Genomic DNA, 26,233 nt, shown 5'->3' on the forward strand with positions numbered 1-26,233 from the left:
TGCTTTACACGCTTCTCACCTCAGCAGACCCCAAGGGGAGTCTCGTGCCGAACAGGCAAGGAAACGGTGCCTCCAGCCTCTAGCAGGTGGACGGGCCAAGACGGCACCGGGCTCGCACACGCCAGTCACGTCACATGGCGTGGGAGGACCCCGGCCCGACAGCTACACCTCAGGGCCGTGCTCCCTGCACCACCATCCCTGACGAGGCTCAGCTGAGACGCCCAGCCCCACCGGGGTGCCGGCAGGGTCACTGTTACCCCACTGCCTCCTCCCTGCTAGAGGCCCCCCACCCCCTAGGAATCCAGCACCTCTCGGTCCCACTTTGCACGTGAGGTGCGCAAAGGGGCGGGGAGGGCCGACTCACAGGCAGTCAGAGGCCGAGGCAGGACAACCTCGCTCTGGCAGAGCTGTGGAGCCCGCCCCCGCCCCCATCCGGACAGGCTCGTGGAGCCCCACGGCTGCGGCTTCTGCAGGTGCCTCCCAGACCTTTCTGGAGCGGAAGGAGGCTCCAGGGCTCCAGGGACGTCCCGACCCGGTCGGGCTCACAGGGCCCCGGGCCTGCAGGCACTGCCAAGGGGGCCCTCGGAGCCGACACCTTCGCCGGGTGCCGTGCCAGCGACACCGCCGCGGAGGATGGCTGTGGCCTGGGGGGGCGGGGGCGACCAGGGCAAACGTCGGGTCAAGGGCCGGCTGTGGCCACTCACCTGCTCCTGCAGCTCCGCCAGCCGCGTGGCCCGTTCCTCCTCCGAGTCCGAGCTGCCTGAGTCCGTGGAGCTCTCCTCGCTGCTGCGGCTGCTCTCCACGCCCTTGCTGACCACAGGGGCCGCGGGCACGGGCAGCGTGGGCGCCTCCATCGGCTCGTCCGGCATCTTGGCAAACCGCATCTCAAACACGTCCTGCGGGACAGCAGGGGCCGCCTGGGTCCTGGACGCCCGTGGGCAGCCCCCGGGGAGTCGGGGAGACTGGACCCAGTCTGCCCAGGGCGCTGGGCTGCCCCCACGCCGCCCACCCCGGCTTGCTCTCTGTCCCTCCCTCCCAAGGCCCTAAGCGCGGGTCCAGGGCCAGAGGGCGCAGAGTGAACGGCCACAGACACAGCCTTTTAGGAGCCGGCACACAAGCTCCTCTATTAGACACCCCACCTCCTGTCCACAGCTTGCAAGTCTTTCAGCATCCAGGTCCAAGGCTGCCACCTACTGACAGACAGTGAGAGGGCCTTCCTTTGAGCTCTGACCCTTTTCTGGGGCCCCCCAGCCACTGGATCTGGGAGCTCGTTTCGCTTTCCCATTTCTTTCCCCTGTGATGTTACTGTAGTATCACATCTCGTTCTGAGTTGGGTCCAAAAGTTGGCTCAAAAGGCAAAAGTCTTGTCCTATCCAACTGCCAGCTCCTACACAGCCTTGGGAGCACGCTCAACAAAGGTGCCCTCCCCCCCGGTGGCCCAGGTTCATCTCAGACAGGATGAGCGGCCACGAAGGGACACTTCTCTCTGCTATAGCTCAGACACCTGAAGCCACATACACCCGGTTTACATGCAAAAGGTGCAGCCCCACCGACCAGGCGTCCGGCTCCCGTAAGAGCCTACTCTGGGCCCTGGTCCCCCAGAATCTCCTCCTGGGGTAAAGACATCTCAGAGGTACGCTGCTATGCAAGGCCATGACCTGGCCCGCTCTGGGCAAACGGCCCCCCGGTGAGGGCAGTGGGGGAAGATCTACATCAGGCTGCTGCAGCGTCAGGCTCTAACCCCACCCAGCTTGACTAGACACAATCAATAGCTAATTACTAAATAGTCATCAGTAATTAAGATTCCCAACCTCTGTGGCCACACCGCGGAGACCACCTTTTGCCGGAAGAGAATCAGAGCCACTGCCATCGGCCCGTCTGCTGCCAGCGCCGCCTGGCTTCCTCGTGGAGCTACTCGCAAAGGTTTAGGGGCATCAACAGAGCAACGGCAGCACGGGGCTTTGCAGAGCCTTTTGGCTTCACGGTCTTGGTATGAAACCGTGGGTCCCGGTGGCTTCCTCTGGGTGTCCTGGGACCACCAGGACCGCTCTACCAAATTCCCCATGGGAGCCAGTGCACAGAGGGGGCAGCCCGCAGCAAGCCAGGGCCCACAGGCAGGAGGAAGGTAAGGAAGATCAGCAGGGCCCAGAGGCCTGGAAGGAGGCTTCCCCTGAGGCCCCGTCCGGGGCCTGGGTGATCAACGATGCTCCCGAGTTACCGTACCGGGTTCTCAAAAGGGTTCTGAGCAAGGGCCTGGGAACATCTTACAGGACAACATCCTGGGTCCTGTTTTTATAAAAGCCAACAGGCTATGTGATGGCAAAGAGAAATAAGAACAGGCTCGGGGTCCTGGCCCGTACAGAAACCTGCGGCAGCCCCCAGGCTCTGACAGATAAGCGTGCACACTCGCGCACACTCAGCCTGTATGTGAGATCCGTGTGCGTGTACGCAAAGTCACACCACCGAAGGCCAGACTGCGCTTCCCTGCAGGCCCGTTTCTCCCACGTGCCATCTGCCTTGTGGTCGGGAAAGCAACAGGCTGCACAAACAGCCGTCCCCCACTACGACGCCCACGGGCCTCACAGGCAGGCTCCTGACAAAGGGCCCCCGGCCCGCGGGGAAGTGCAGGGCAGCGGGCGTCTGCCTTCTCTCCGCCTCCGCCCTGGCTAGAATGCCTGCTAGCCCCCAGCTGCTTGCCGCTACCCACCTGAGCCTGCAGCTCCCAGGAGGCAGAAACTGGCCTCTTGGCCACCGCGCCCCTGGGGAGCAGGCTCGGGGCCTGGCCGCCACTTGGCCGCCGCTCAGGGGAAACGTGCCCGTGGATGAGGTCCCCAGACACCCCACCCCTCGACCCCACACCTCCCCTGGGAGACATGCCCTCCCCGACACCCATGTCCTTCCTGGGCACCTGCCCTGAGCTGCTGATCCCACCTGTGCCCAGGGGATCCCTCCCCACACAGAGCACCTGGGGTTACCTGCAGCTTCCTGGCCATGGCCACCACCTCGTGGTCTGGGGGGTTGTACTTGTAACAGTTGGAGAACATCAACCGGATGTCGGCTGCAAAGCCCTGTGCGTCTGGGTACTCACGGCTGTCCATCTTCTTCTGTAACACACAAGCCACGGGGCGTGACGGCACCGCTGTGCCTCGGGACCCTCCGCATGTCCACCGCCAGCCCGAGACCTCGTCTGGGAGCCCAGGGAGAAGGTGGAAGGGTGGCCCCGAGGACTTGGAGGGGAGGGTCCAGGACCCCACAGAGAGGCTGACACTCTGGGAGAAAGAAAAAGGTGCTCCCGGGCCTCCCTGGTGGCGCAAGTGGTTGAGAGTCCGCCTGCCGATGCAGGGGATACGGGTTCGTGCCCTGGTCTGGGAGGATCCCTTATGCCGCGGAGCGGCTGGGCCCGTGAGCCATGGCCGCTGAGCCTGCGCGTCCGGAGCCTGCGCGTCCGGAGCCTGTGCTCCGCAACGGGGGAGGCCACAACAGTGAGAGGCCCGCATACTGCAAAAAAAAAAAAAAAAAAAAAAAAAGGTGCTCCCAAAAGTCCCAGCTCCCGCAACCAAAGTCCCCAGCTCTACGTTTCGGCTAACTTTTCACACGCCGACATCCCCATTGGCAGGAGCTCCGGTGGGGAGTAAGCAACTTGTGGTGAAAAGTCACTCTCTACCAGTTTAGGGGGCTACTCAGTTCTCAGAATGAGACATTTAATTTTCTCCCCTGAGAATCCAGGTGCTGTTAGCTAGCCTGCTTCACAGAGCACCAGGTCGTCCCACTGCCCCGCCGGGAGCACGGGATGACTGGCTCTGCATGTGGGGACAGAAGTGCAGCCAGCCAGGGACCACAACGTGGCAGCTAAGATCGGGGCAGACGGGGCAACGGCTCTCGAGGGAGAGAGCTCCCCACGCCTGGACGGGTTCACACAGATATGAGCTCATCGGTCAGGGACCTCGTGTCGGGGGTATGAGGCGCCCGCTCATGCTGGGGGCCATGCTCTGCTGCAGCAGGACACTGTGGGCTGGAGCCTAACCACCTACCTCGCCGGCACCTAGACTAACAAAGTCCTGGCCTCGATGGAGGGGTTGGCGGTGGTCAGACTCTACAGCCTAGGACACACCGTCCTCCTCTGCCCCGCCTGGAGAGCTTCCAACAGCACTGGGGCTGCCTAGCTCCAGCCCTCTGCACAGCCTCCTCAGTCTGGGGTAGCTCAGCCAGGAAGGAGAAATGGGCACCCGAGACCCTCTCAACTTCTGTAAGATTCTCAGACTCTGGCCCTAATCTGACAGCCAGCCACTTTCCTGGTGCATGTGGGAGCCCAAGTACCACTGCCCCACAGTCAAAACCTGCTGGAAAGAGCCAGCCTGAGCCAGGAGCTAATCCAGAAAGATGGAACCAAACCATTAGCTAGAAACATCTCTGGAAAGGGTGGCAACGATACCAGAGGTTAGGTCTTCTCTCCACCCACCTCTGCTTTGCTTGGATTTTTGACCCTCTGTTCCTATCTTACTCACACAAATTAAAAGAAAAAATCAGTCAAAGAAAAGTAGCTGACACCCCTGGGCTCCCAGTAGGAGCAGGGCCACTGCAGCACTGAGCGAGTCCAAGAAAGCCGGAGCCCTGCCCTCGCAGTCAGGAGGAGGATCAGAGAAGGTGACGAAGCTGCTCAGTCACCCAGCCCAGCCAGGCCCTCCTGACTCAGCCAGTTCCCCGGGAGCCACTGCCCTAGATGGCCAGGTCTGTCCTGTCCCTTGGCGGGGAGAAAGACTTCCATTAAGGAGAGTCCGCCCCAGACAGGTACACGAGGCAGAATGACTGAACCCAGCGGCTCAGGGCCCAGACCCCATGGGTGCAAAGAAACCACCTGCCCCTTTTGTGGGGTTACCGTTCCAGGTAACGGTCCAATGGCCAGGGACGTTCCTCAGACCGTCAGAGACTGATCCAGACCGAGGAAGGGCAGCCGTGCTGGGGCCCAAGCCCGACGGGGGCTCAGGAAGCCCTCCTGCATGCACTCAGGGAAGACCCCGGGTCCCCTGCCCTCGAGGCTGCCGCTGCCAGCCGGGGAATTTTCTCCATCTCTGCCTGGCCCAGACCTGCTCTTCTCTGCTTGTACACAACTGAGCTGACCTGGAGGAAACCCCACAAAAGCCAAGGGGGAAGCCCCCAGTGCAGGAAGACCCTGCTGCGGGAATCGGGAGGCCGGGGCTCCTGGTCTCAGCTCCGCCACCACCCCCTCCAGCGCCCACTTCTGTCCAGGGAGGGGCTGGGCCACGGGAAAGGGCCACCTTGCCTAACATTATGACAAAGACCTGCAAACGCACCGGGATGAAAGTGAACGAGATGACGAGACCGGCTCAAGAGGAACAGATGACGAGGAAGCTGCCGGTCCCGTGAGCGTAGGGCAGAGCACACCTTCCTCCCTGACCCTGCCAGACCCACGCCAGGGCCCCGGGCCGGCCCTGAGGCCCCGTGTGCTGCTGGAGGGCAGGCCAAGGGAGCCGGGCGATGCCCCAAGCCTGCCGAGCTGCCCCCAGGCCGGCATAAGACACCAGCACCGCGACAGCCGCTCGGGATGCCAGGCCGCCCTGCAGATGCCAGGGGCCGCCCAGACGGGGAGGGGGCCCGGCCGGCTCGCCGCCCGCGTACCTTGACGGTGCTCAGGTCCATCGGGTGCTTGACGATGTCATGGTAGTCGTGCAGCTCCAGGGCCGCGGCGTCCACCGGCTTGTAGAAGGGCCAGGCGTAGGCCGCGTGCTTCTTGGACAGCATCTCCCTGAGGATGCTGTCGCAGTGCCGCAAGTGCTCCGAGAGCCGGCCCTTCTTGCCCGCGTGCTGGGGCACCTCGCCGTCCTCCAGGTCCTTCTTGGGCGGCTTGATGGGGCGGCCCCCGCTCTCCCGCCGCGCCACCACCTTGGCCTGCTTGGGGTCCGACAGCGGCGGGGGCGACTCGCTGCGGCTGGCGGTGATGGCGGACGTCGTGGGCGTGGTCGTGTCTGCTTTCCGCTTCACGCCCTTCTTCTGCGACAGCAAAACAACAGTGAGCCCCGGGATCCGGGACCAGAATCGCTGCGGTGGCGCCCCTGGAGCGCGGACCAGCTGCCGGGCACCGAGCGAAGCGAGGACATGCATGGCCGTGGCCATCCTCCCGGGGCCCCGCGCCACGCAGGACGCCGAGGCTCAGAGGGGCCACGTTGCCGGCCCGAGGTCACACAGCTGGCGGTGGTGAGGCTGGACTCCGAACCTACCCCCGGGCCGTCCCTGGGCCCCGCCCACCCGCCAAGGCCCCAGGCCCCCGCGCGGTCACGGCGGGCGCTCACCACCCCAGCAGTGTGAGATGCAGCACACGGCCCGCCCGCGCCCAGGGTTGGGCCGCGGCTCAGGGACTCGCACAACCGAGGTGGCACCGTGACTGGGACCATCGCCAAGTGGGGCTGGGGCTTGGGGACAGCAGGGACGAGAGGACCCCCGCTGGTCCAAGGCCAGAGGGGCGTCCCAGACGCGGGCCTCAAAGCTGGCGCTCCCAGGACAGTGGCAGCCACGGGACGAGGGGGGCAGGAGGAGCATGCGGGGGGCGGGGCAGGGGCAGCGGCCCAGCCGGGAAACGCAAGCAGCAGCATGAGGTTGGGGACCGAGGACTCCGGGGGGCTAAGTGCCTGGGCAGAGCTGGACTTGACCCTGAGGGCAGCAGACGTCACAGAGCTACTTCCCACCGGGGAGGAAACACTGAAATGACCAACGAGCACTTGGTGGGTGTGTCCAGTGCATGAAAGCGTGTTTCGTGCCTGGGTGGCCAGGGTCGCTGTGACCCCGAGGCCAGCCCGGGGGGCTCCCCTCCCCTCAGCTCGGGCGGACGGAGCAGTCCCTGGGAGCCAGGCGCACCTGGGCCGCCGGCCTCACGGGGGTCTGCCGTCTGAGCGCCACCAAAGTCGCCGCCCCAGCCAAGCCACTGCCCCCAGGCTGGCGGGCACGAGCCAGCCACCCACACACACTTCACGGGCGCCCACGGAGGCCAAGCACGTGCCACGGGGCCCGGGGGCTCATTGGGCCATGGCAGACGGGACATGCTCCAAGACAGCCGGGCGCTGAGTGAGGCGGCCGGGCCAGGCGCCGCCCGAGTACAGGCAGTGAAGGCCACGGGGGAGAGGAAAGCGATGGAGATGGCATTTTACCTTGGGGGAGCCATTTAACCCCTCTGAGCGCCTGCTTCCTCATCTGTAAGATGGGGGAAATACTGCCTGCCCCAGAGGGTCGCTCGCTGTGAGGGTCAAATCGGAGAAGACGATACACATCAGTGGCCGGCGCGGGGGCCTGCTCAGAGCAGGAGACTCAGCCGTCCTCGCTGGCCCCCGATCTCGCGGGGAGCGCCCGCTCGGAGCCCAGGCCCGGCCGTGGAAAGCCCCCAGGGAGCCGGGGGAGGGACGTGCGCGCACACTCATGGGGGCCGCGAGGAGTGGGCGGAGGCCGCCACCGCCCTCCCCACGCCCAGGCAATCCGAGCGCAAGCGCGGGCGGCGAGGGCCGGGACGCCCCTCCTTTCTGCACCCCCCGCCTCGGCCCACGCCCTGCAAAGGCCGGCGAAGCTGGGGCTCAAGCGCAGCCGCCCTCACCAGCTGTGTGACCTGCCGCTCCGAGCCTCGGGCTCCTTGTCGGTGTCAGGAACCGCGGCCCACCTCGCGGGCGTGGCGGGGGAGGGGACCCGTCCAAAGTCACATACGCCCAACGCCCGACGAGCGGTCGGTGCCAGGGGAAAGCGGCGGAGCGCCCTCCTGCCTGCCCCGCACCCGCCTGCGTCCAGGACGCCCCCGGGGGAAGCTCACCTTGACGACGGGCGGCGTGGGAGGGACCACGGGGATGATGGGCGTCGCGGGCGGGGGCGGGGCGGCAGCCGGGGGGACAGGGGCCGACGTGACGTTTGCAGTGATGGTTGGCACAGGGGTGGCAGCAATGACGGGCGTCTGGGAGACCGTGGGGGGGACGCTCTGGAAGGGGGTGGCCGGGGAGACAGAGGACACGGCCGCCACTTGCTGCGTACCTTGAGGACAAAGGAAAGGAGGCTGAACTGACCCGGCTCCACCAGCGATGCTTCTGGACGCTGCCGGGACCATCCCCTCCAGCCAGGGCCCGCCGGGTGCCAGCGGAGCCCCTCCTGCCGAGACCCTGGCTCTCATCGTGGCTGCCTCCGTGGTCCAAATGAGTGAGCCAGGACAAAGTGCACAGCCCGGAAGGAAGAGCCAGGGGTTTGACTCGGGTTCCGCAGGTAACCAGCCTCAGCCCCGTCTGTGAGTGTGAAACACCCTGGCCTCTCTGGAGGGCTGGGCCGCCCAGGAAGCTCACCATCGGGGTGCACCTTTGCTCCAGGTTCCCGGACCAGGTAAGGTCACCCCCCGTGCTGACCCTAATCCCCACCGCTCCCTGACAGGCCACAGAGAACACAAAGCATGCTGAAGAGGCAAATTCCTCAGAGGGGACAAAGGGACAGTGTGGCTTCCAGAAGAGGTGTCCTCAGAGCTGGGGGGTGAGGGGGGTGGGAGAGGGGCAGCGCAGGGACACAGCAGGAGCACGATCCCTGCCCGGAGCAAAGGTCACCAGGCCTGCAGGCCACACACAGCAGAGGCCCGGTGCCCGGAGCTCTGGTCATCACTGACCCAACCTTGCAGAGTGGGTCAGGAAAACGGAGCCCAGAGGGGCGGAGGGACCCTCAGAGGATACGCTGTCATCGGCACCCTGCCCATCTGCCAGAGGTGGAGAGGAGGACTGCACGATCCACCCCTTTACCTGCACTCTGGGTTCCCGAAGCTGGTTTCCGGCCTTTGCCCTTTGGAGCAGGGGGTAATAACTCAACTTCCTCCTGGGGCATCTGGGCCACTTTCTGCAGAAAAATTTTCTCTAAGGCTTGGGCCATGAGCACTATGTCATCTGTGGGCTGAAGACACAGGAGAGGCAAGGTTACCTGCTGGAAAGGAGCCGAGTGTCTGCAGCAGACAAACACATGGTGGTTGCTCAAGAAAAATATTTATTTAGAAAGCTGTGAAGGGATGTGGCGGGGCAGGAGGGAGGCAAAAAGAATATATTTTAACGTGGAAACTCTTGGAAGAATTCAAAAAACACAAAGGATAAAAACCACCCTTTATCCCGTCCCACGGAGGAAAAAAGGTCCAAGCGTGTGGATGTTTTAAAGCGTCTGGTATATATCGACACCCTCCAAAAAAAAGGCTGTTCTAATGTTCCCTCCTTGGAGCAGGGGACGGGGCCAGGGGGGAGGGCGGTCCACACACAAGGCGACCGCTCAAACGCGTGGCCTGTGGGGCCCGCACAAGGGGATCGCGGCCAGACAAGGGCTGAGTGCGAGGCTGGGATGCACCCTGGGCCTGTCTGAGAGCTGTGCAAAGTGCCCAGCCCGGCGGGCACCGGCCAACCCCAGGCTGGCCCTCCACCCCAGGCCTCCCCGGGCCGGGGGCAGCTCACAGGGGCGTGCAGGGCCCGCGCCACACCGTCTTCTTACCTTGTTATAAATATAACAATTTGTAAACATGGTGTTGAAATCCTGCATACATTCACTCGCGCTCCAGTAATAATTATTCTCCAGTCTCTTCTTAATAGTCCCCATATCCATTGGGTTTTTTATTATTTTATGATAATCCTAAGAAAGAGATTTTCAGGGGTGTTACTGTTGGATTCAAATTCATGACGACTTTTGCGATTCCCAAGTACAGAGATCGTGCAGGAAACAGTCTCCTCAGGGATCTGGGTACTGGGGCTGGACCCAAGTTTCTGTTCACCTGAGGGCAGGTGGGCGTGAGGTCTGGGGCGAGCGCTCGGCCAGCATAATCCCTGCCAAGCCCCTGGCCTAAGCAGGGTCCTGTGTGGACGCACAGACCCACAGAGCTGGGGCAGAGCCCAGGGCTGTTCTAGGCTCTCGAGGTGGGGCTGAGACCCCTCCCCAGATTCCAAACTTCACTTGGGGGCCCACAGGGCCCGGGGCCCAAGCTGGCCCAGGACCCAGGCCGCCAAGCGCTGGCCCAGGGCTTCCCCTCACAGGACTCAGGGGCTCTCTACTCAGGTCCAAAAGAGAAAGCCGTCAGATGGTCAGGTCGGCACTGGGCATGCAGCTGAGGCGCTAACCCTGGGAAAGTGGGCCGCACCCCTCTCGGGCACAGGGTTTCAGGTGTGGACGCGTCATTCTGCAGGACAGTGCCGGGCACAGGATGAAGACACAGGTGAGCCTCTAGGCCTCAGCCCCATCGCCGGCTCCCCCTTCGTCCCCCCACAGGCCACGGGTTCTCCCCACTTCCTGCACCTGGGCAGCCGCCCTCCATTGCCCCACTCGCCTAAGTATCCCCTCTGCTACTTGGTCATTGTGGGTCCTGAGCTGTGCCTGGCTTATCAGGACCAGCCGCCTCCAGGCACCATCTCTGCCAAGGCCAGGGGGGCCGTCCTCCCAGGAGTCGGGCCCGCGGAGGGGCAGGGGCGGCAGGTACGGGGCCACTCACGGGCAGGTTCAGCTTGATGGCGTCCACGGGCTGGTAGAAGGGCCAAGCGAACTGGTGTTTCCAGAGCGTCTTCACCACCACGTTCTGCATGTACTGCAGCTGGTTGGTCTTGCGGCCGGGCTTGGCGGGGTTGGAGACCTCCGGTGGGGGCGGGTTCACGGGGCCCGGGACCGCCGGGATCCCCGCAGGGGCGACCGTCGTCGTGGTGGACATCCTCTGGCTGCTCGCTCACTGGCCGTCACGGCAGCAGCTCGGCGAGGCCCTGGCTTCCTCTGTGCTCCCCGCCGAGGTGCGACATCCCATGTCTGGGCCCAGCCAGGCAGCACCTGCGGGGGAGGAGGGACAGCAGGGAACGGCCGGTCACCCCAGGCCCCGCCGTCTCGCCTGGGTCCCCGAGCACAGCCACGCGGGCGTGTGAGGCCACGTCGGTGCGCTGCCCCCGGTCAGGCCAACTCTCACCTGTCAGAGAACCACTCACCCACTGCTGCCCTCAGGCTGGGGCAGGGAGAGACACAGGTGACGGGACAGAATGCCAGCAGGTGCCACCTGGGCAGGCGGGGCGGCGGCCGTGCAGGTGGGGGCCACTGTTGGCTCACTGCCCACCGGCCGCCTGCTGCTCTTGACCGTGGCAACGTTTTAGGGAATGATCCACACGTAGAGGGCTACGACGTGGACGGGCACACGGGGACCGGCACACGTGGACCACACAGGGCGAGGGCCCTCTGAGTGAGGCCACCGATGAAGGTTCTAATGTAACCATGAGCACGGGCTCTGGTCTGTGATGGTGGCTGGGCCCTCGGCCAATCGGGGTGAGGGGGGTGGGAGAAGGCGATGGGAGCCGGCAGCCTCAGCGAGTGAGGGGCAGCAGGGCCACACCCCGACTCCCGGAATGTTCTCTGAGCGTGGAGCTGGGAAGGAAGCGGCCGCCGCTGCCCCACGTGTGTCACCAGGAGACCGGCTAGCACCAAGAAAAATGTTGTGCCGTAAAGGATGAAGGGGCCGCCCCCAATATCAAAACCCCACGTCTTGGGAGGAAGTCGGTGGCCCCAATGTCACTTGGGACTGCAGAACGCCCTGGGGGCTGCATACGAAATCTGGACCCGGGCGGCATCTGTGCACGCTGCGACCCCGTAGGTATTTATGTGCACCTGTCACGGGACTGGGCCGGGTCGGGCCGGGTGGCAGGGCCCGCCTGGGGGCCAGCCTTCGGGAGGACACAGCAGCGTGTGTCGGCCGCTGGAAGCACGCCCTCTACGACTTGCGGAAGCAGATCGTTAAAACTTGGGAGAGTTTTCGAGCTGGCTGACGGACGTCCTGCCGGCAGCCTGTTGTGCCACGTGGGCATGTTTACACCACGGTCGTCAGCACGAGGTACAGACCAGGGCCCCCCGTGCCGGCTTGTTAAACCCCAGCCAGCGCCTCCTCAGCGCCCCCCGACCAAGAGGGAAGAGGACTCAAACCAGACGTCGCGCACATCTCACCACCGAGCAAACCTGCCCCGCTTGCCCGCCCTTCCTCGGAGGACTGCTCTGGAGCACCCCTAGGGGCCACCCGCCCGCCGTCCTGGGGGCCTGCAGCCCCTCTCCTCCACGCTCTCCCCGGGCGAGCGGCGCCTCTCATGCGCCCCCATCTTGCCAACCCGGGGCAGCGCCCTGGCCCCCAGGGCAGCTCCGTACAGAGGGCGGCCGTGCCCGCCGGGCTGGTGGCGCAGAGGCTGCAACACGCCCCCAGACGGAAAGGCGCCGGAGCGCTCACCCTCGAGCCCCACCCCCAGCAGGTCTGACCTCTTCTGGCCCAGCACCACCGCCTCCTGCTGGGGCCTCTGCGAACCTCCCGCGGGCCTGCCCTCCCCTCGACGGCCTTGCCCCACACGGGGCTCCTGTCCAGACCAGCACTGCCTGTCCGGCTCTGGCCAGTGGCTCGTCTCGCTGTCCTGGCTGCTGTGACTGCGCAGGCCCGCGCCCTCCCTCCCTCTCCTCCTCTGGCGCCTCTGCCCCAACGCCACGAGCCGCCAGGGCCTCCCGGACCCTCCTGGAGCCCGGGCAGCTCAGGGGTGCACAGCAGATGCCGGGGCCAGGCTCCTGTTCGCAAACCCAGCTCTGCCCTTCGCCAGCCGTGGGATCTGGTCCCCCTGTGTCCACACGGGGCTCTGTGAGACTAAAGGGATCCAACGCAGAGCGCTCGGGTCAGTGCTGGACACGTACCAATCGCCGCACGGTCCTGCCGGGACGGCTGCGGCGGCTCCCTACGTGGGGGGACCCGGGATCCGTGAGGGAAGGATGCACCCTGTTCCCGTCACACACCCCCACCCTAGATGCCGGCCCGGTGCACTGCGGGCCGCCAGATGTAGGGCGGGTGGGCAGATGCCCAGTACCCAGCGCTGCTGCTGCACGGTCCAGGGAGCAGGGAACGGGCGGGACACAGCACACCGGCCTCCTCCGAGCACAAGGACAGATGGACACAGCTCTCTGCAGGGACGTGCCGGGGCTGCCGTCAGGACCCTCGGCCTGGCCTCCGCCCTGCCTCCCTCTTCTGACCAATGACCAACTACCCCACCCCCGCGGCTGAGCAGGAAGCCAGCCCCCGCAGCAAACACAGGACACGTCCCCATCGTGGGGTGAGCACCCAGCGGCTGCGAGGCGGAGCCGGGGGTGTCCCAGGCTGCGTGGCTAAACTCTGAGCCCAGGGCCTGGCCCGGCACACGCTCACCGAATGCCAGCGTGCACCCCAGGCCACAGGGAGTCCCGAGGTGTGGAAACACTTGGGACCCCAGCAGGGTCTGTGAGGTCTAGAGGCGACACATGCAAAAGGTGCCGGATGCCCCACGGCCTGGGGGACGGCACGTGGCAATGGGACCTCCCCCTCTCTGCAAACAGGAATGTTGCCCCCAGCACCTCCACTGGGACGAGGCGGGGGTCCCCCCATGCACTCAGAAGCCTGCAGGAACGTGCGGATGACCGCGGGGGTCGTGGTGTCCCCTGTCAGGTGGTGCCACATAGCACACCCCACAGCGGAGGCAGGCGCCTGGCCTGTCCTCTGTCCCCGGCAGCCTGGGCACCAGCTCAACAGGGAGGAAGGAAAGGCAGCTAGAGTGTGAGAGGTTTGGGGGGCACCCCCCTCCCCAAGCCCCTTCCATCCCAGGAGCCAGGACCCATGACCCATCTCCTGGGAAGGGCTGCGTGGCCGGGGAGGAGACGGGCAAAGGACAGCCGGGGCACTTGGGCATGACCCTCTCCGGTGGGACATACGGTCACACAGGTCACCCCGTGCTGTCCCCTCTGGGGTGGTGGGTGGAGTAAAGGGGCCACGCAGCTCCCTGCTGGGGCACAGCCTTCACACGGAGCGCAGACCTCAGGGCCAGCACATCCAGGGCAAGCGGAGCCGCAGCGAGAGCCTGGCCTTGCCTGTCCCGCAATCCCGCAGACCCGACAGCGACCCCGAGGAAACCAGACCCCGGCTGAGCAGGGATGGGAATGCAGAAGGCCACACGCCGCCTCGGGACGTTCCCACGAGGGGCAGGAAGATGATGGAGGCCCCCAGCACTCAGGACCTCACACCCACAGCATACGGGCCCCAAGGCTGCTTCCTCCCTTTCTGCTGGCGGTTCTGAACCGGTGGATTTTTTTTTTTTTCTTTTTAAGAACGTGTTACTTTTGCAAAAAGAGAAAAGTGTAAAGGGATTTCTCTTTTGGAAAAATGTACAAACATGGCCAAGCATCTCAGAGCTCGTTTCCCTTCCTCTGGGCCTGGGGACACTGCCCCAGAGTCTGGGGACAGGCCAGGCAGCCCCGTGTGCTCCGTCCAGGGGAAATCCGGGGGCCGCGACGCCCCCGAAGTCTTGGCTCGCCCTCGGCAGGGCCACCAGTGGGAGGTGCGGTCGGCCGCCCCCGTGTCGCCTGGAAGGCCGAGAAATCCCCTCAGCGCCCACCTGTCGGGGCAGCAGAGGGACGAGGATGGATGCCAAGAGTGCCGCCCACGCTCCCCGCCACCAGCAGCTGTGCTGTCCGTCAGCCTCCCGGTCTGGGCGGGGGTCAGGGCCACATTCTGAGACCGGAAGGCACAGGCGGCTTCCAGAGAGAAGCTGGAACTTAAACCGTCTACCAGCTGACCCTCTCACGGGGCTCAGCCCTGAACCGACACCACTAACGGACAAGAGGTGTGGAGGGACATGGGGGTCTGAAACACCAGGAAGGGGAGACTGCGGGGGAGGTCCCCCACTACCCACGCCTGGGGTCACCCCCACTACCCACGCCCAGGGTCCCCCAGCCACACAGGAACAGACTCTCACCGTGCTTCTTGGAGAAGCACCAAGAAATACACTGGGTGGTCGGCCACGGCCAAGAGCCCTTCAAACCTCTGCTGAGGGTGAGACACCATGTGATCCTATGAGGTCAGTGACCAGGCCCATCGCACAGATGACAAAGCTGAGGCTCCTCCATCCCTGGGCTCTTTCCTGAGCGTACCCACATGGAGATTCGGGGACATAAGCCCAGGACCCCGTGCCTCCCCGAACTGGCTCCTGGCATCACGGGTGACACAGGGTGAGAGGAGGAGCCGGGCAGCTAAGGAACCAGGTGACCCCACTGCAACCAACGGCAAGGCCACCTGGCGAGCCCTGGGGGCAGGCACAGGCCAGCAGTGCCCCTCCAAGTCCCTGGTCTGATCCTAACTTCCGGCCAGAGATGCAAAGAGGGCCCCAGACACGAGGACCATGCAGAAGGTCAGCGGGGAGTGCCCACTTGGGCCTGCCACACTGGGGTTCAAATCCCAGCTCCCCTCCTGGCTGAGCCCCGGCAGCATGGCCATCAGCTGTCTAGTGCCCCCAACGCAGCCCCACGGATGGAGGCATGGCTCCCCACCCACGAGGACGTGGGAGGCCAGGGACATCACGGAGAGTGGTTAGAGAGCTGGGTGACACTGGCCCCTCGGGCGGAAAAAAGGAGGTGCCCGTGGTTCCCAAGCCACGCGGGGAGGGGCCACAGCAAAGGGACAGAGCCCGAGGGTCCCTGGATACCCACCTCTGTGTGCTATGAAGACACAATGAGGTCACACTTGGGATGGGCCCAGCCTGTGCAATGGGATGGACCCGTTTAAAACACAGACGCAGCTTCCCACTTCTCCCAGCCGCCACATCCCAGAGCACCAGGAGCAGCCCGTCACCCTCTTCCCGACTCCACATGGTCCTGGCAGGGAACCACAGGCCACCCAGCTGAGCCGCCCTGGCCAGAGCCGGGGAGCCGGGCAGGAGACGACAAAGGTGCAGACAGAGGCGGCCTGTCCATCGGAGAACGAGGAAGCGTCCTGCTCCTCCCCACGGCTCCCCCAGGGCCTGTCCCCTCCCGGCGGGCGCTGGCCCCTCACGTGGTCTCCTCGGCCCAGCAGGCCTAGGCTCCATGTGGGAACACAGGCCGTGCCAGGCCCCACCCAGGAGAGAGGCCTGGTCACCCTGCCCACCAGGCCTCACCAGCTGGGGACCCAAAGTTGCCATGGGGGCCGCCAGACCTCCTCCTCGAGGGAATCCCAGTGGGGTGCCCACAGGCCCCCAAATCAAGGGAAACAAGGCAAATTCAGAGCAGGGGGTGGGTACCAGAAGGGTCCGGCCTGTTCCCATGTTTCAAGCCATTGAGGCTGGGCGGAGACACCACGAGGGGCCACAGAAGGAGCAGACGGAAGGTCCGGCTGGGACCCCACCCCGGGTCCCCCAGTCAGCCCGTGGCACCCAGAGCTCACAGGTGGCGTGTCAGCTCAGGCTCTCACCACACTGTCGAGCTGCCCCCTGGGGGCAGGAGCAAAGCCCCCACAGACGCCCACCCTCCTGCGACAGCCCGTGAGCCCCGGGAACACCTGACATCCCCTCTCCAGCACTCGGACACGAGCAGGAATCGCCCGCTGGGAACGGGGGGAGCAAACACCGCCCCCCGGCCTCATGGGACAGGCCAGAGCCTCACAGCCACTCTCCCCGAGCCAGGCGTGTCCTGAGTGAACCTTTCGGGTCTCAGAACCCAGCGAGTGCACCATTCCGTGGGGGGGGGTCTCCCAGAGACACCCCCAGCCCCCTGGGTCTGAGATAACATACCAAATCAGACACGACATTCTGCAGGGAAACACACAAATGTTCAGTCTAAGAGTAAAAAAGGACCACAGACAGCCTTGTATCAGCTGTCAAGGGTCAGCTTTCATCGCAAAAGAATCAGGAGAAAAGCTCACCCCCCAGAGTAGTGTTCTGGGGTCACAGCTGGAACGGAGGAAGGCAGCCCATCACGGGGGTCGGATTCTCCGCCCAGCCCGGGACCCCTCCCGGCCCCCACGTGGCCCGGGGGAAGGACAGCCGGGGCAGACGAGGTGGTGGCGCCCGACCCCAGCGCCTGCCCTGGGCCAGTTTGTGAGAAACACCTGCCGGGCAGTGAGGCAAGAGGCATTTACTTCAACACTGTCTCTCTGACCATCTTTGGAATCCAACGTCAACGCTCTGGGGTTGACGGTGGTGCTGTGGCTTTTTATAACTCTTAAAAAGCCCTTGTCTTTTAGACGCGGGCACCAAACGTCTTACGAAGGAAATGTGCCTGGAGCTTGCTTCGTGATAATGGGGAGGTGGGAAGGGGGCTGAAATGAGCGGGGGTCTGGAGGGGACAGGACGGGGCAGGGGTGCTCGTGGCAGAAGATGAGCACCCTGGGGGCCTCTGCTGTCTCTCGACTGGCCACACTGGAAAGCCCCTGCCCCACCACAAGAAGAGGGTGATGCCCCCTTTCCCTGGGTGCTCAGGACCCTGCGCTGCCCACCACCACAGCAACAGCGATATTTGGGGGACATGACCCTACTCCTTGTCCCCCCCACCCCGCCTGGCAGGGAAAAGGACTACAGGTGGCGGGGTGGGGGGAGATGGACTCAGGCAGGATAACCCGGGACCGGGTGGGGCAGTGCAGGTGACACAGCCCAGCGCCCTAAACCCAGACGTATAAAACCCGCAGGCTACCAAGTCTCACCTGCACCACCCCCCAGCCCCCAGCGGGACGGGGGTGTCTCATCTCCTGCGGGCAAAGACATGCAGCCCGATCTCACCGGCGTCACAGCCCACCGGGCCCGCTCCACACTGGCCGGGCTGGAAACCAGCCTTCTAGGAGGTGGGGTTCGGAAAGGAGCCTTGAGGATCCGCTGGCCCGGCTGGTGGTGCGCACCGCGCGGGGGGACACCCAGGCCGAGGGCAGGGACGGGGCCCCACTCCTCAGACGGGAAAGCAAGGCTCGGAGAACCCCCCCCCCCACCTCCCGGGGCTGCCCGACGGGGCGGGAGGTGGCACCACAAACGGGGTGAAGGTCAGAGTGAAGACAACCTTCCCTCGAAGCGAGAGGATCTGAAACCGCCCAGAGAGGAAATGCTCAGACAAACCACAAAAGCCCTTGAACAGCAAGAGAAAACCCAGAGACGGGGGTTCTGGCGGGATCCTGAAGAAGCATCCAGAAAGCCAAATGGCCGGCCAGCGGCAGGCGGGGGACACGGGCCGGTCACCCCACCCTCCGGAGTCACACACTCGCCACTCCGTGAGGGACTCTGAGTTGGACACACCTGGCTGCAGAGCGGAGGAGGGGGACCCAAGAGTCCCCGGCTCTGGGGCAGGCGGACCCGGAGGTCATGGCCATCTCCCCGCCCTTGGACTCATCCTCTGGGGCCCACCTCATTCCTCCCTGGGGAACTGGAATCCGAAAGAAAATGCAGAGAACCGGCCCCTGTAGGCTCGCTCAGCCCAGAGGGACACATCAGAGGAGCCTGGACACCAGGGCTATTCAGCGTCCTGGACAAACAAGGAGACAGTGGGGACCTCTGTCCAGGTGCCACTGTGGGAAACACCCTGAAAATGCAGCAGCAGCAGCTCCAGCCCTCCTGCCACAGACAGGACCACAGCAGGCAGAGGAGGGCACGCCGGGGCAGCCTGGACCCCGATAGGTGTTGGGGGGATGCTAGATGGAGGGTGCCGGACGGAAGGGCAGAAGGAGCCTCACTCACCAGCATCAGGGGAAGGACCTCCAGCCACAGGGGCGGGGATGAGGCTGGGGGTCAGAGGAGGAGGCAGGTGGAGGGGGTCCTCAGGAGGCTCCTAGGTTGGAGGGCGTTGGGCCTGAAGAGGGAAGTCCTGAGCCAGGTTCAGGAAGGAGGGGAGGCTTGTAGGGGGTGCTGACATTCAGAGGGGTGGTCAGAGGTAGGAAAAAAGCCAGGGACTGACTCCTCCATCCTGGGGCGGGGGGCGGGGAAGGGCAGGGCCTGCGCTCCCTCCGCCTCCACTCTTGCCCTGCTCAGACCCACCAGCCCTGCCGGCAACGAGAACAGCCTTCCTGAGTCGCGTGACTCAGGGGTCAGGTGAGTCAGGTACCCCTGGGGGGCCCCACGCTACACGGCCCCAACTCCCTGGGCCCCATCCTGGCGTCAGTGGGGGTCACGTGGGCTGCACTTTCCAGGTGGGGGGGGCAGAGGCTCAGAGATCAAGGGGCACGAGGCCATCCAGTCAGAAGCAGAGCCAGGCTGTGAGCGAGGCCGTCCACCCAACCCCAAAGACTCCTCCACCTGACCTCCCTGGTGGCACGGTGGTTAAGAATCCGCCCGCCAGGCTTCCCTGGTGGTGCAGTGGTTAAGAGTCCGCCTGCCAATGCAGAGGACACGGGTTCGAGCCCTGGTCCAGGAAGATCCCACATGCCGCGGAGCAACTAAGCCCATGCGCCACAACTACTGAAGCCCGCGCTCTAGAGCCCATGAGCCACAACTACTGAAGCCCGTGTGCCTAGAGCCCAAGCTCCGCAACAAGAGAAGCCACCTCAATGAGAAGCCCACGCACCGCAACGAAGAGTAGCCCCTGCTCGCTGCGGCTAGAGAAAGCCCGCGCGCAGCAACGAAGACCCAACGCAGCCAAAATTAAAATAAATAAATAAATTTATTAAAAAAAAAAAAAAAAGAATCCACTTGCCAATGCAGGGGACACGGGTTCGAGCCCCGGTCCAGGAAGGTCTCACGTGCCGCAGAGCAACTAAGCCCGTGCACCTCAGCTACTGAGCCTGTGCTCTAGAGCCCGCGTGCCACAACTACTGAGCCCACGTGCCACAACTACAGAGCCCGCGTGCCAGAACTACTGAAGCCCGTGCACCTAGAGACCGTGCTCTGCAACAAGAGAAGCCACCACGATGAGAAGCCCGTGTGCAGCAACGAAGACCCAACGCAGCCAAAAATAAATAAAACAAATAAATTTATTTAAAAAAACACCACTCCCCCACCGCCTCTCGGAGCTCCTGCGACAATCCCGCAGAGACAGGGGGCAGCGAGCTGCAGGAAGGGGCCAGGCCCGCCGCCCCAGCTCCTGTGCCCCCGGGTAGCCAGGCCTCAGGAAACAGGATCCGTGCGGGTAGGGTCGGCTTCAGTGACAGACGGAGCCCACTGCCTCCTCCCGTGGGGCCCCAGGGGACGTTAGGTGGGTGAACGGGGGCCCTCTGCACACTGGGCCCTGCTGGCCACCACCCCCTGCCCGGGCAGGAAGCAGTGCCACCACAGATGCCCCCGAAGGGGCTCTGCCCGGAGCGCCTTGGCCCCGACCAGGGCCCCAAGCCCACCGCCGGTCTGGATCACTTCTGCTCCCCACCGGCAAGGGACCCCATCGGTCCCACGGAACGTCTGCAGCACCCCGAGGCCTGCGGGGTCTCCTAAGTCACCCAGCCTGGCCCACTGAGGGGCCGGCGGCCGTGGTCCCCATTCCTGACGCCACCGTGTCCTCTCAGCTCTGCACCCCGGCACCCAAGCACCTAAGCCTCCTTCTCCATCCGGTTTTCCCTGACGCCCCATGTTTCTCCCCAGCCTGCCAGCCCCCCTCGGGGAAGTCAGCCTCTTAAGGTTTCCTTTCTGGCCAGAACATCGGCCTCACCGTGGACCCGAGATACCAGCTCTGGTGGGTGTCGCCAGCCCTGCTGAGTGGGGCTCACTGTTCACGGCGGGGGTCAGGCCAGCCACCCCCCCCCGTCACCTCTGTGAGGCTCTGTCACCTCCCACCTTTCAACCAAGCTACCCAAAAGAAAAACCAACTGAAAAACCACAAGAAGCTGCTGTACCAGCGATGTGTGATGTGTGTGTGTGTGTGTCGGGGGCGGGGGGGGCATGTAAAGCTCCATGGGGCTCCTGGGAGGGGGGTGAGGGACCCACCACTCGAAGGGGAAGGTCCTCAGGGGACACAGTGAGTGAGGACAGCGTGACCGGCGCCACACTTTGTCTTGGAGAGGGAAAGGGGGGACCATCCTCTCTGGGTCAGTCGGTCCCACAAAGGATGCTAGGGGTCAGGCAGTCACATGCACTTACAGGGGGACCCGGCCCTGCGAGCACCAAGGCTCGGCATGCTGTCATCACCCACGGGGGGTGTTCTGTGCCTGTCCCAACAGAACACCCCCCATTCAACGCCCGATGCCTGTGCATTAGCAACCCTGAAAACCCCCAGCCAGGCACTGTATCCCAGACCAGACCGAGGAAATGGCTGTCCCCCCAGGTCCCTCTCAACCTGAGACCCCAAGGAGAAGCCCTCGGAAGGAAGCTCGGACCCCATCACCCCACCTAACAGATGGGACATGAGGCGGAGAGGGCCTGGGAGGCCACGGAGCCGAGAGGCACAGCGGCAGGCGAGCAGGCTGGGAGCCCCCGACCACTGCCGGATCCTGATGTCGAGGGGCAGCCAGCCCTCCCCACCCCTCCCCACCCCTCCCCCTAGCTGCCCCTCGGGGTCAGCGGCAGGAGGGGTAGCCCACCGGCGCCAGCCCAGAGCGGGGCCGAGGATGGGATGGTCGGTCCAGCCTCCGTAAACCAGGGTCTGAGTTAGGCTCTCACCTCCCCCACCCTGCCCAACACAAACACATTCCCACGCCTTTCCAGAACAGCAGGTGCTCCCATGGGAGGGCTGTCCGGAGCCTGGAAGCCCTGGAGAGGGACCGGCACGCATTCCGCAGCACAGGGAGGCGGCCCTGCCCCGGCAACCAGCACCAGGCTTAGCTCAGGCTCCCAAGGGCTGGGCACCCTGGCCCGCCGTCCTGGGACGTTTCCCACAGCCCGAGTGCTCGCATGCCTACCAAGGGCATCCTGCTGCCTCTCCCAGCCTGCGGGGCGTGGGGGGGGGAGTGTCTGTCATCCCAGGGGACAGTCACACGGTCACTGGTGTCTCCCCACCGCAGACCTAGGACAGCCTGGCGGCAGCTAAGACAAGAGAGCACAGGGTGGGTGTGCGCCTTATCTGGGGTGCACAGCCAGCAGGGCCCCAGCTCTTAACAAGCAGCCTCCAGCACCGGGCTGGCACCTCCACGGCTCTGCCCGACGGCGCAAGCGGGCTTGGAGTTGGGCAGCGCCCCGTTCCTGCCTTTCCTTTCCCTTTGAGACACCGTCAGGCCAGGCTGCCCCCAAGCTCCGCCTCCTCCTGATAATGCGTCACGAGGGTCCAGCCACGCGACGCGCATTCGGCCTCACAGGAGACGAGGACATTCCTGCCCCCACGTACCGGGGACCTCGGCGGGGACCCTGGAGCCCCAGCTCCTCACGACGGTTTGGCACCTGTGACACAGGTACCCCCAGCCCCCCGAACACTCTCCTGACCACACTCCTGGACACCACTGTGGAAACGCTGCCACACGGGTCACCAAGCCCAGCTTCCAGCACTGGCAGAAAAATCCCACTGGGGCACCTGAAGCCCCCCCCAACCCCGCACCCCAAGGGGCAGTTCCCAAGCAGCGGCGAAAGGACTCTCCCAGGCACCTCGTTCCCTTCTGGTGCAGGAGGCAGGTGGAGGGGCTCCTCCCAGTACTGCAGCGGGGAGGGAGGGGGGCTTCCCCCCCAAATGCACCTGCCGGTTCTAACTTGAGGTTATAAAGGCCCTAAAAAAGGAGTTAGGTTGAGAACTGATTCTCCTGTGGGATAGTTAAAACCTGGCAAAAGAAATAAACACTCACCCACAGCACTGACACAGCAGAGCCTCCGGGCTCTGGACAGACACCCCCACACAGGTAACCGTCATCTCCACTCCAGATCCAGAAAGTGACGCTTTGCCTTTAAGAGGCCCGTGCTTCTCAGAGGCAGGACCACAGGAGCAGGGGTGCGGGTGCCAAAGGGATTCACAGTGGGCGGGGCGGGGTGGCTGAGGAGGTGCAACAAGCCACTCACCACCTGGGCACCTACCAGCAGCCCCGAGCCAAGCACACCGGGCCGCTGCGCGCTGCTCTGACACCTGCTGCAACCAGGGGGCAGAGCCTCGGGTGGGACGGCGGGCGGGCTCCCAAGCGGGGGCTCCCCTGACAAGTTCCCAGCAGGTAGGTATACAGCAAGCAGGATGCTGCTTTCTGCCACAATTCACTAAAGTCTCCTTCGGAAGCAAGGAATGCTGACTAGATACTGACCTGCTAATGCAGGGTCTGTGGGCCCTGCCTGGGGGTTCCGTCGCTTTACAGCTGGACCATCACGTGGGGAGACGGGAAAGGCGGACCAGGCTACTCACCCACCCACACGACCACCCTGAAAATCCAGCGACCTGCACAGAGGCTTGAAGCAAGCGGCCAGGTGCAGCCGCTCGCTGGGGGGCGGTGGGCCCCCCCACCCACTCCCGACCCGGCCCAGCTCCCCCTGGACCCACTGGATGAGACCCGCTCTCCCGAGGAGAACCAGGGCCCACCAGCGGCGGACGGAGAGCCAGGCAGACGCTGGGGCCGGCCCGCGAAGGTGGCCTGCTGGTCCCGAACCAAGCACTCCACTCGGGGCCGCGGCCAGCACTCCCCAGGGAAAGCTCTGCCGCCGAGAACCAGGAAATGGCCGTGCGCCTCGCCGCTTGCCCGGCGCAGGGCTCGGGCAGCTGGCAACTCGCCAGCCTGGAGGAAGAGGGCGCAGGAGCAGCCGCCGGCTGCGGCGGGCGGTAGGCGGTTCACTTTTTACCCCGCCACCACCCCCCACTTTCACTTTCTGCCCGTGACCGCTCTGCTGGGCCAGGCAGGCAGGAGCAGAATATTTACAAATCCTCTCCCTTTATTCAGAGCTCACTTCCCAAGCACGCGCGGGCTGGGGTGGAGAGAAAGCAATTACTCCACTTTCTAAAAACAAAACAAAAATTGACCTGGTGCTGCCCGTCCCTCCTCCCCGGACGTCCCCGTGGCAGGGCTGGGACTGGATCGAAGCTTCTGAGAAGCTGCTTGGGGCGGGATTCCAGAGTCCTGGGGCCCCCGAGGTTACCAGAAAGGTCAAAGCGAAATGGCCCACACCGCCCGCCCCAGATGCCGTGTGCCCTATCTCTCCCGATCTGTAACCACCAGCACACATCAAGGCCTCAAGACAGAAAAGGGCAAACACAGAGCTTTATTTGCAAATGAGAGGCCGCACTCAGGGCTGCCAGAGGACGGAGGGAGGGGGGGAGGGGGGAGGGGGAGGGAGGGAGGGAGGGAGGGAGGGAGGGAGGGAGGGAAGGAGGTCCCTAACTCCTGAAGACAGCCTTGCACGGGTTCAGGCCTTTTCTTGATACCCTTGAAAGCCAACTACTCCCCCAGGAGACATGCCGCCCAGGCAACTTTGCGTAGATTTCAGGATCTCCCCAGGGCCACTCCATGGACCCAGGAAAAGAACCCCTATTTTAAAGAAAGAGTCAGGAGGAAAGCCTACAAAAGCAGGATTAAAAAAGAAAAACAAACAAACAAACAAAAACTTTCTTCTTCGTCTTCACTTGTGGGGGGGGCACGAGGAGGAGGGGCCAGAGCGACTCCTTCATTTACTTGCCTTCCGCCCTCCAGCCAGTTTGCCCACTGATACCCAATACCACCTCCCCATTAACTCTGCAGCCACAACCCAGGGAACACACGGGGGCAGCCCCAGTCATGCACTTCTGGGTAGAAAGCTTTCAGCCAAAATGAAGGATCGCAGAATGGTCAGGGACTGGGCCCAATTGCGGGAACCCTCAGGATGGACCACGGGACCGCCCCACGTGGGTCTCCAGGCGGACCGGTTCCGTGCCCCCACTTTCATCTTTCCAAAACTGCCCCCTAGCCCCGAGGGAAAGGAGGCGGCCCAAGACCTCCACCCCGGCCTGCCCCCGGATGAGCAACCGGTGGAGGAAGAGGACTCCCCCGAGCCCCAGCTTTATTCACGGGGAGTCCACGAGGGCCGGGGGGCCGTGTGAGGTTTGGGGTGACCACTTCTCCCCGATGGGCTTGTGCCGTGCTGTCAGGCCGCGGCCCACCCTGAGTGGGAAGGAGGGCACGCACCCCCGCTCCTCCCGCAACTCAGCCTTGCCCGGATTAAGCGCTTTTCGGGCTGATTTCAAAACGGGAACTGGGTCTCCTCTTGGCCGCGCTGCAACGACCCAGCAACTCCAAAGGGCTCAAAGTCAGCTCGGGCCCCTAACTCTGGAGAAAGCGGCCTCCACGCCACGCCGCCCGCTCCCCGGCCCGGCCTCGCCCCCCGCCCCGGCCGCGGCGACGGCCCCCGCGCGAGCCCCGCGGCCAGGAGCCAGGGCGGGCGGGATGGGCGCGGGGAACGGGGCGCGGGGAAAGTGGCGCCGAAGCGCACCTTCCCCTCCACGTCCGCCCCGATCCCCCCTTCGAAAGATGGCGGGCGGAGGAAAGGGGGAAAAAAATCCTTTCCGTGAGGGAGGGCGCGCGGGAGATCGCTGGCGCGGGGCGCGCAGGCCGTGCCAACTCTGGGCTGCGCGCCCCGGCCGCGGCGACGCCCCCGAGCCCGGGACGCGGGCGGCCGGGAGGGCGCGGGCAGAGGGGAGGGGGCCCGCGCCGCCGCCGCCGCCGCCGCCGCGACCCCGGGCCGCCGCCGCGCTTTGTTGCATCGTGGCCGCGCACAAAGGCGGAGGCGGCGACGGCGTCCCGGGCGCCCGGCTCCCCGGACGCGCCGGAGGCCTGCGCGGGGCGTACGGGGCCGCGCTTCCCGCCCCGCCCGGCCCGCCGCCACCCGCGCCGCCCGCCGCTCCGCGCGCGCAAGGAAGCAAGAGAAAGGCGTACTTGGCCTCGGCGGCTCCGGCGGCCGTCCCCTCCCGGCCCGCGCGGCCGGCTCCTCTTTGGCTCGCCGGCCCCGGCAGCATAATAGACGCGCCGGAGCCGAGCAGGGCTCATGCGCTGCGCCGCGGCGCCTGGCGGGAGTCGTAGTCCGCGGCCGGGCCCGCGCCGGGGCCGCCCAGGAGAGGCCGTGGCGCGCGGACTACATGTCCCGGCCCTGCCGGCGCCGCGCCCCGCCCCGCCCCGCGCGCCCCCGCCCGCCGCCCGCCCCGCCGACCCGGCCGCGAGCGGGCCCGGGCCGGGGGGCGCGCGGGGGCGGGGCGCGGCGCCGGCGGCGACTCGGGGACCCGGCGCGGCCCTCCCGCGCGCCCTGCCGCGCAAGGGACGTGCGCCTCTGGGAGTATTTCCTGATGCTCGGGGAGGCGCGCAAAAGGCGGGAGTGCGGCCAGCGCTCGCCCGCCGCTGCCGCCCGCACCGGAGGACCCCGGAGTCCGGGGGGCCGCCCTCGAACCTCGGGCGCGCACGGTCTGGGCGGCGCGTACCTGCCGGGCGCCCATGTTTGTAAACAAACCGCGTGCCTAATTAGCCTGGCGGGGGCGCGCGCAGGAGGGCAGGGGCGGGGCGTCGGCGCGCGCGCAGGGGCGGCCCCGCCCGGGGAGGAGTCTCGCTCGGTCGCGCCCCTATCTACCTACCTCCCCCAACCCCCCACCTCCCGTTCCCACATCAGGCCAGGGCCTGGGCCCCCCGAGTTCGCTGTCGTGGGCGAGG

At 65.2% G+C, this 26,233-nt stretch overlaps 1 protein-coding gene across 1 annotated transcript in view; it reads right to left on the minus strand.

The window, feature by feature from the left end:
* Positions 1–25,572, minus strand: part of BRD3 (bromodomain containing 3) — a 35,784-nt gene extending 10,212 nt beyond the window's left edge. Inside the window, exons 1-8 of the mRNA XM_060101531.1 lie at positions 25,472–25,572; positions 10,481–10,806; positions 9,493–9,630; positions 8,766–8,913; positions 7,808–8,022; positions 5,638–6,009; positions 2,976–3,104; positions 705–896 (exon numbers count right to left, since the gene is read on the minus strand). Coding sequence (XP_059957514.1) covers positions 705–896; positions 2,976–3,104; positions 5,638–6,009; positions 7,808–8,022; positions 8,766–8,913; positions 9,493–9,630; positions 10,481–10,693 — 1,407 coding nt within the window. The 5' untranslated portion in view covers positions 10,694–10,806; positions 25,472–25,572. The remainder of the gene's footprint in view (positions 1–704; positions 897–2,975; positions 3,105–5,637; positions 6,010–7,807; positions 8,023–8,765; positions 8,914–9,492; positions 9,631–10,480; positions 10,807–25,471) is intronic.
* Positions 25,573–26,233: the final 661 nt, after the last annotated feature.

Source organism: Mesoplodon densirostris, chromosome 6 (assembly GCF_025265405.1).
Source record: "Mesoplodon densirostris isolate mMesDen1 chromosome 6, mMesDen1 primary haplotype, whole genome shotgun sequence".
In the NCBI taxonomy this organism is placed as follows: domain Eukaryota; kingdom Metazoa; phylum Chordata; class Mammalia; order Artiodactyla; family Ziphiidae; genus Mesoplodon; species Mesoplodon densirostris.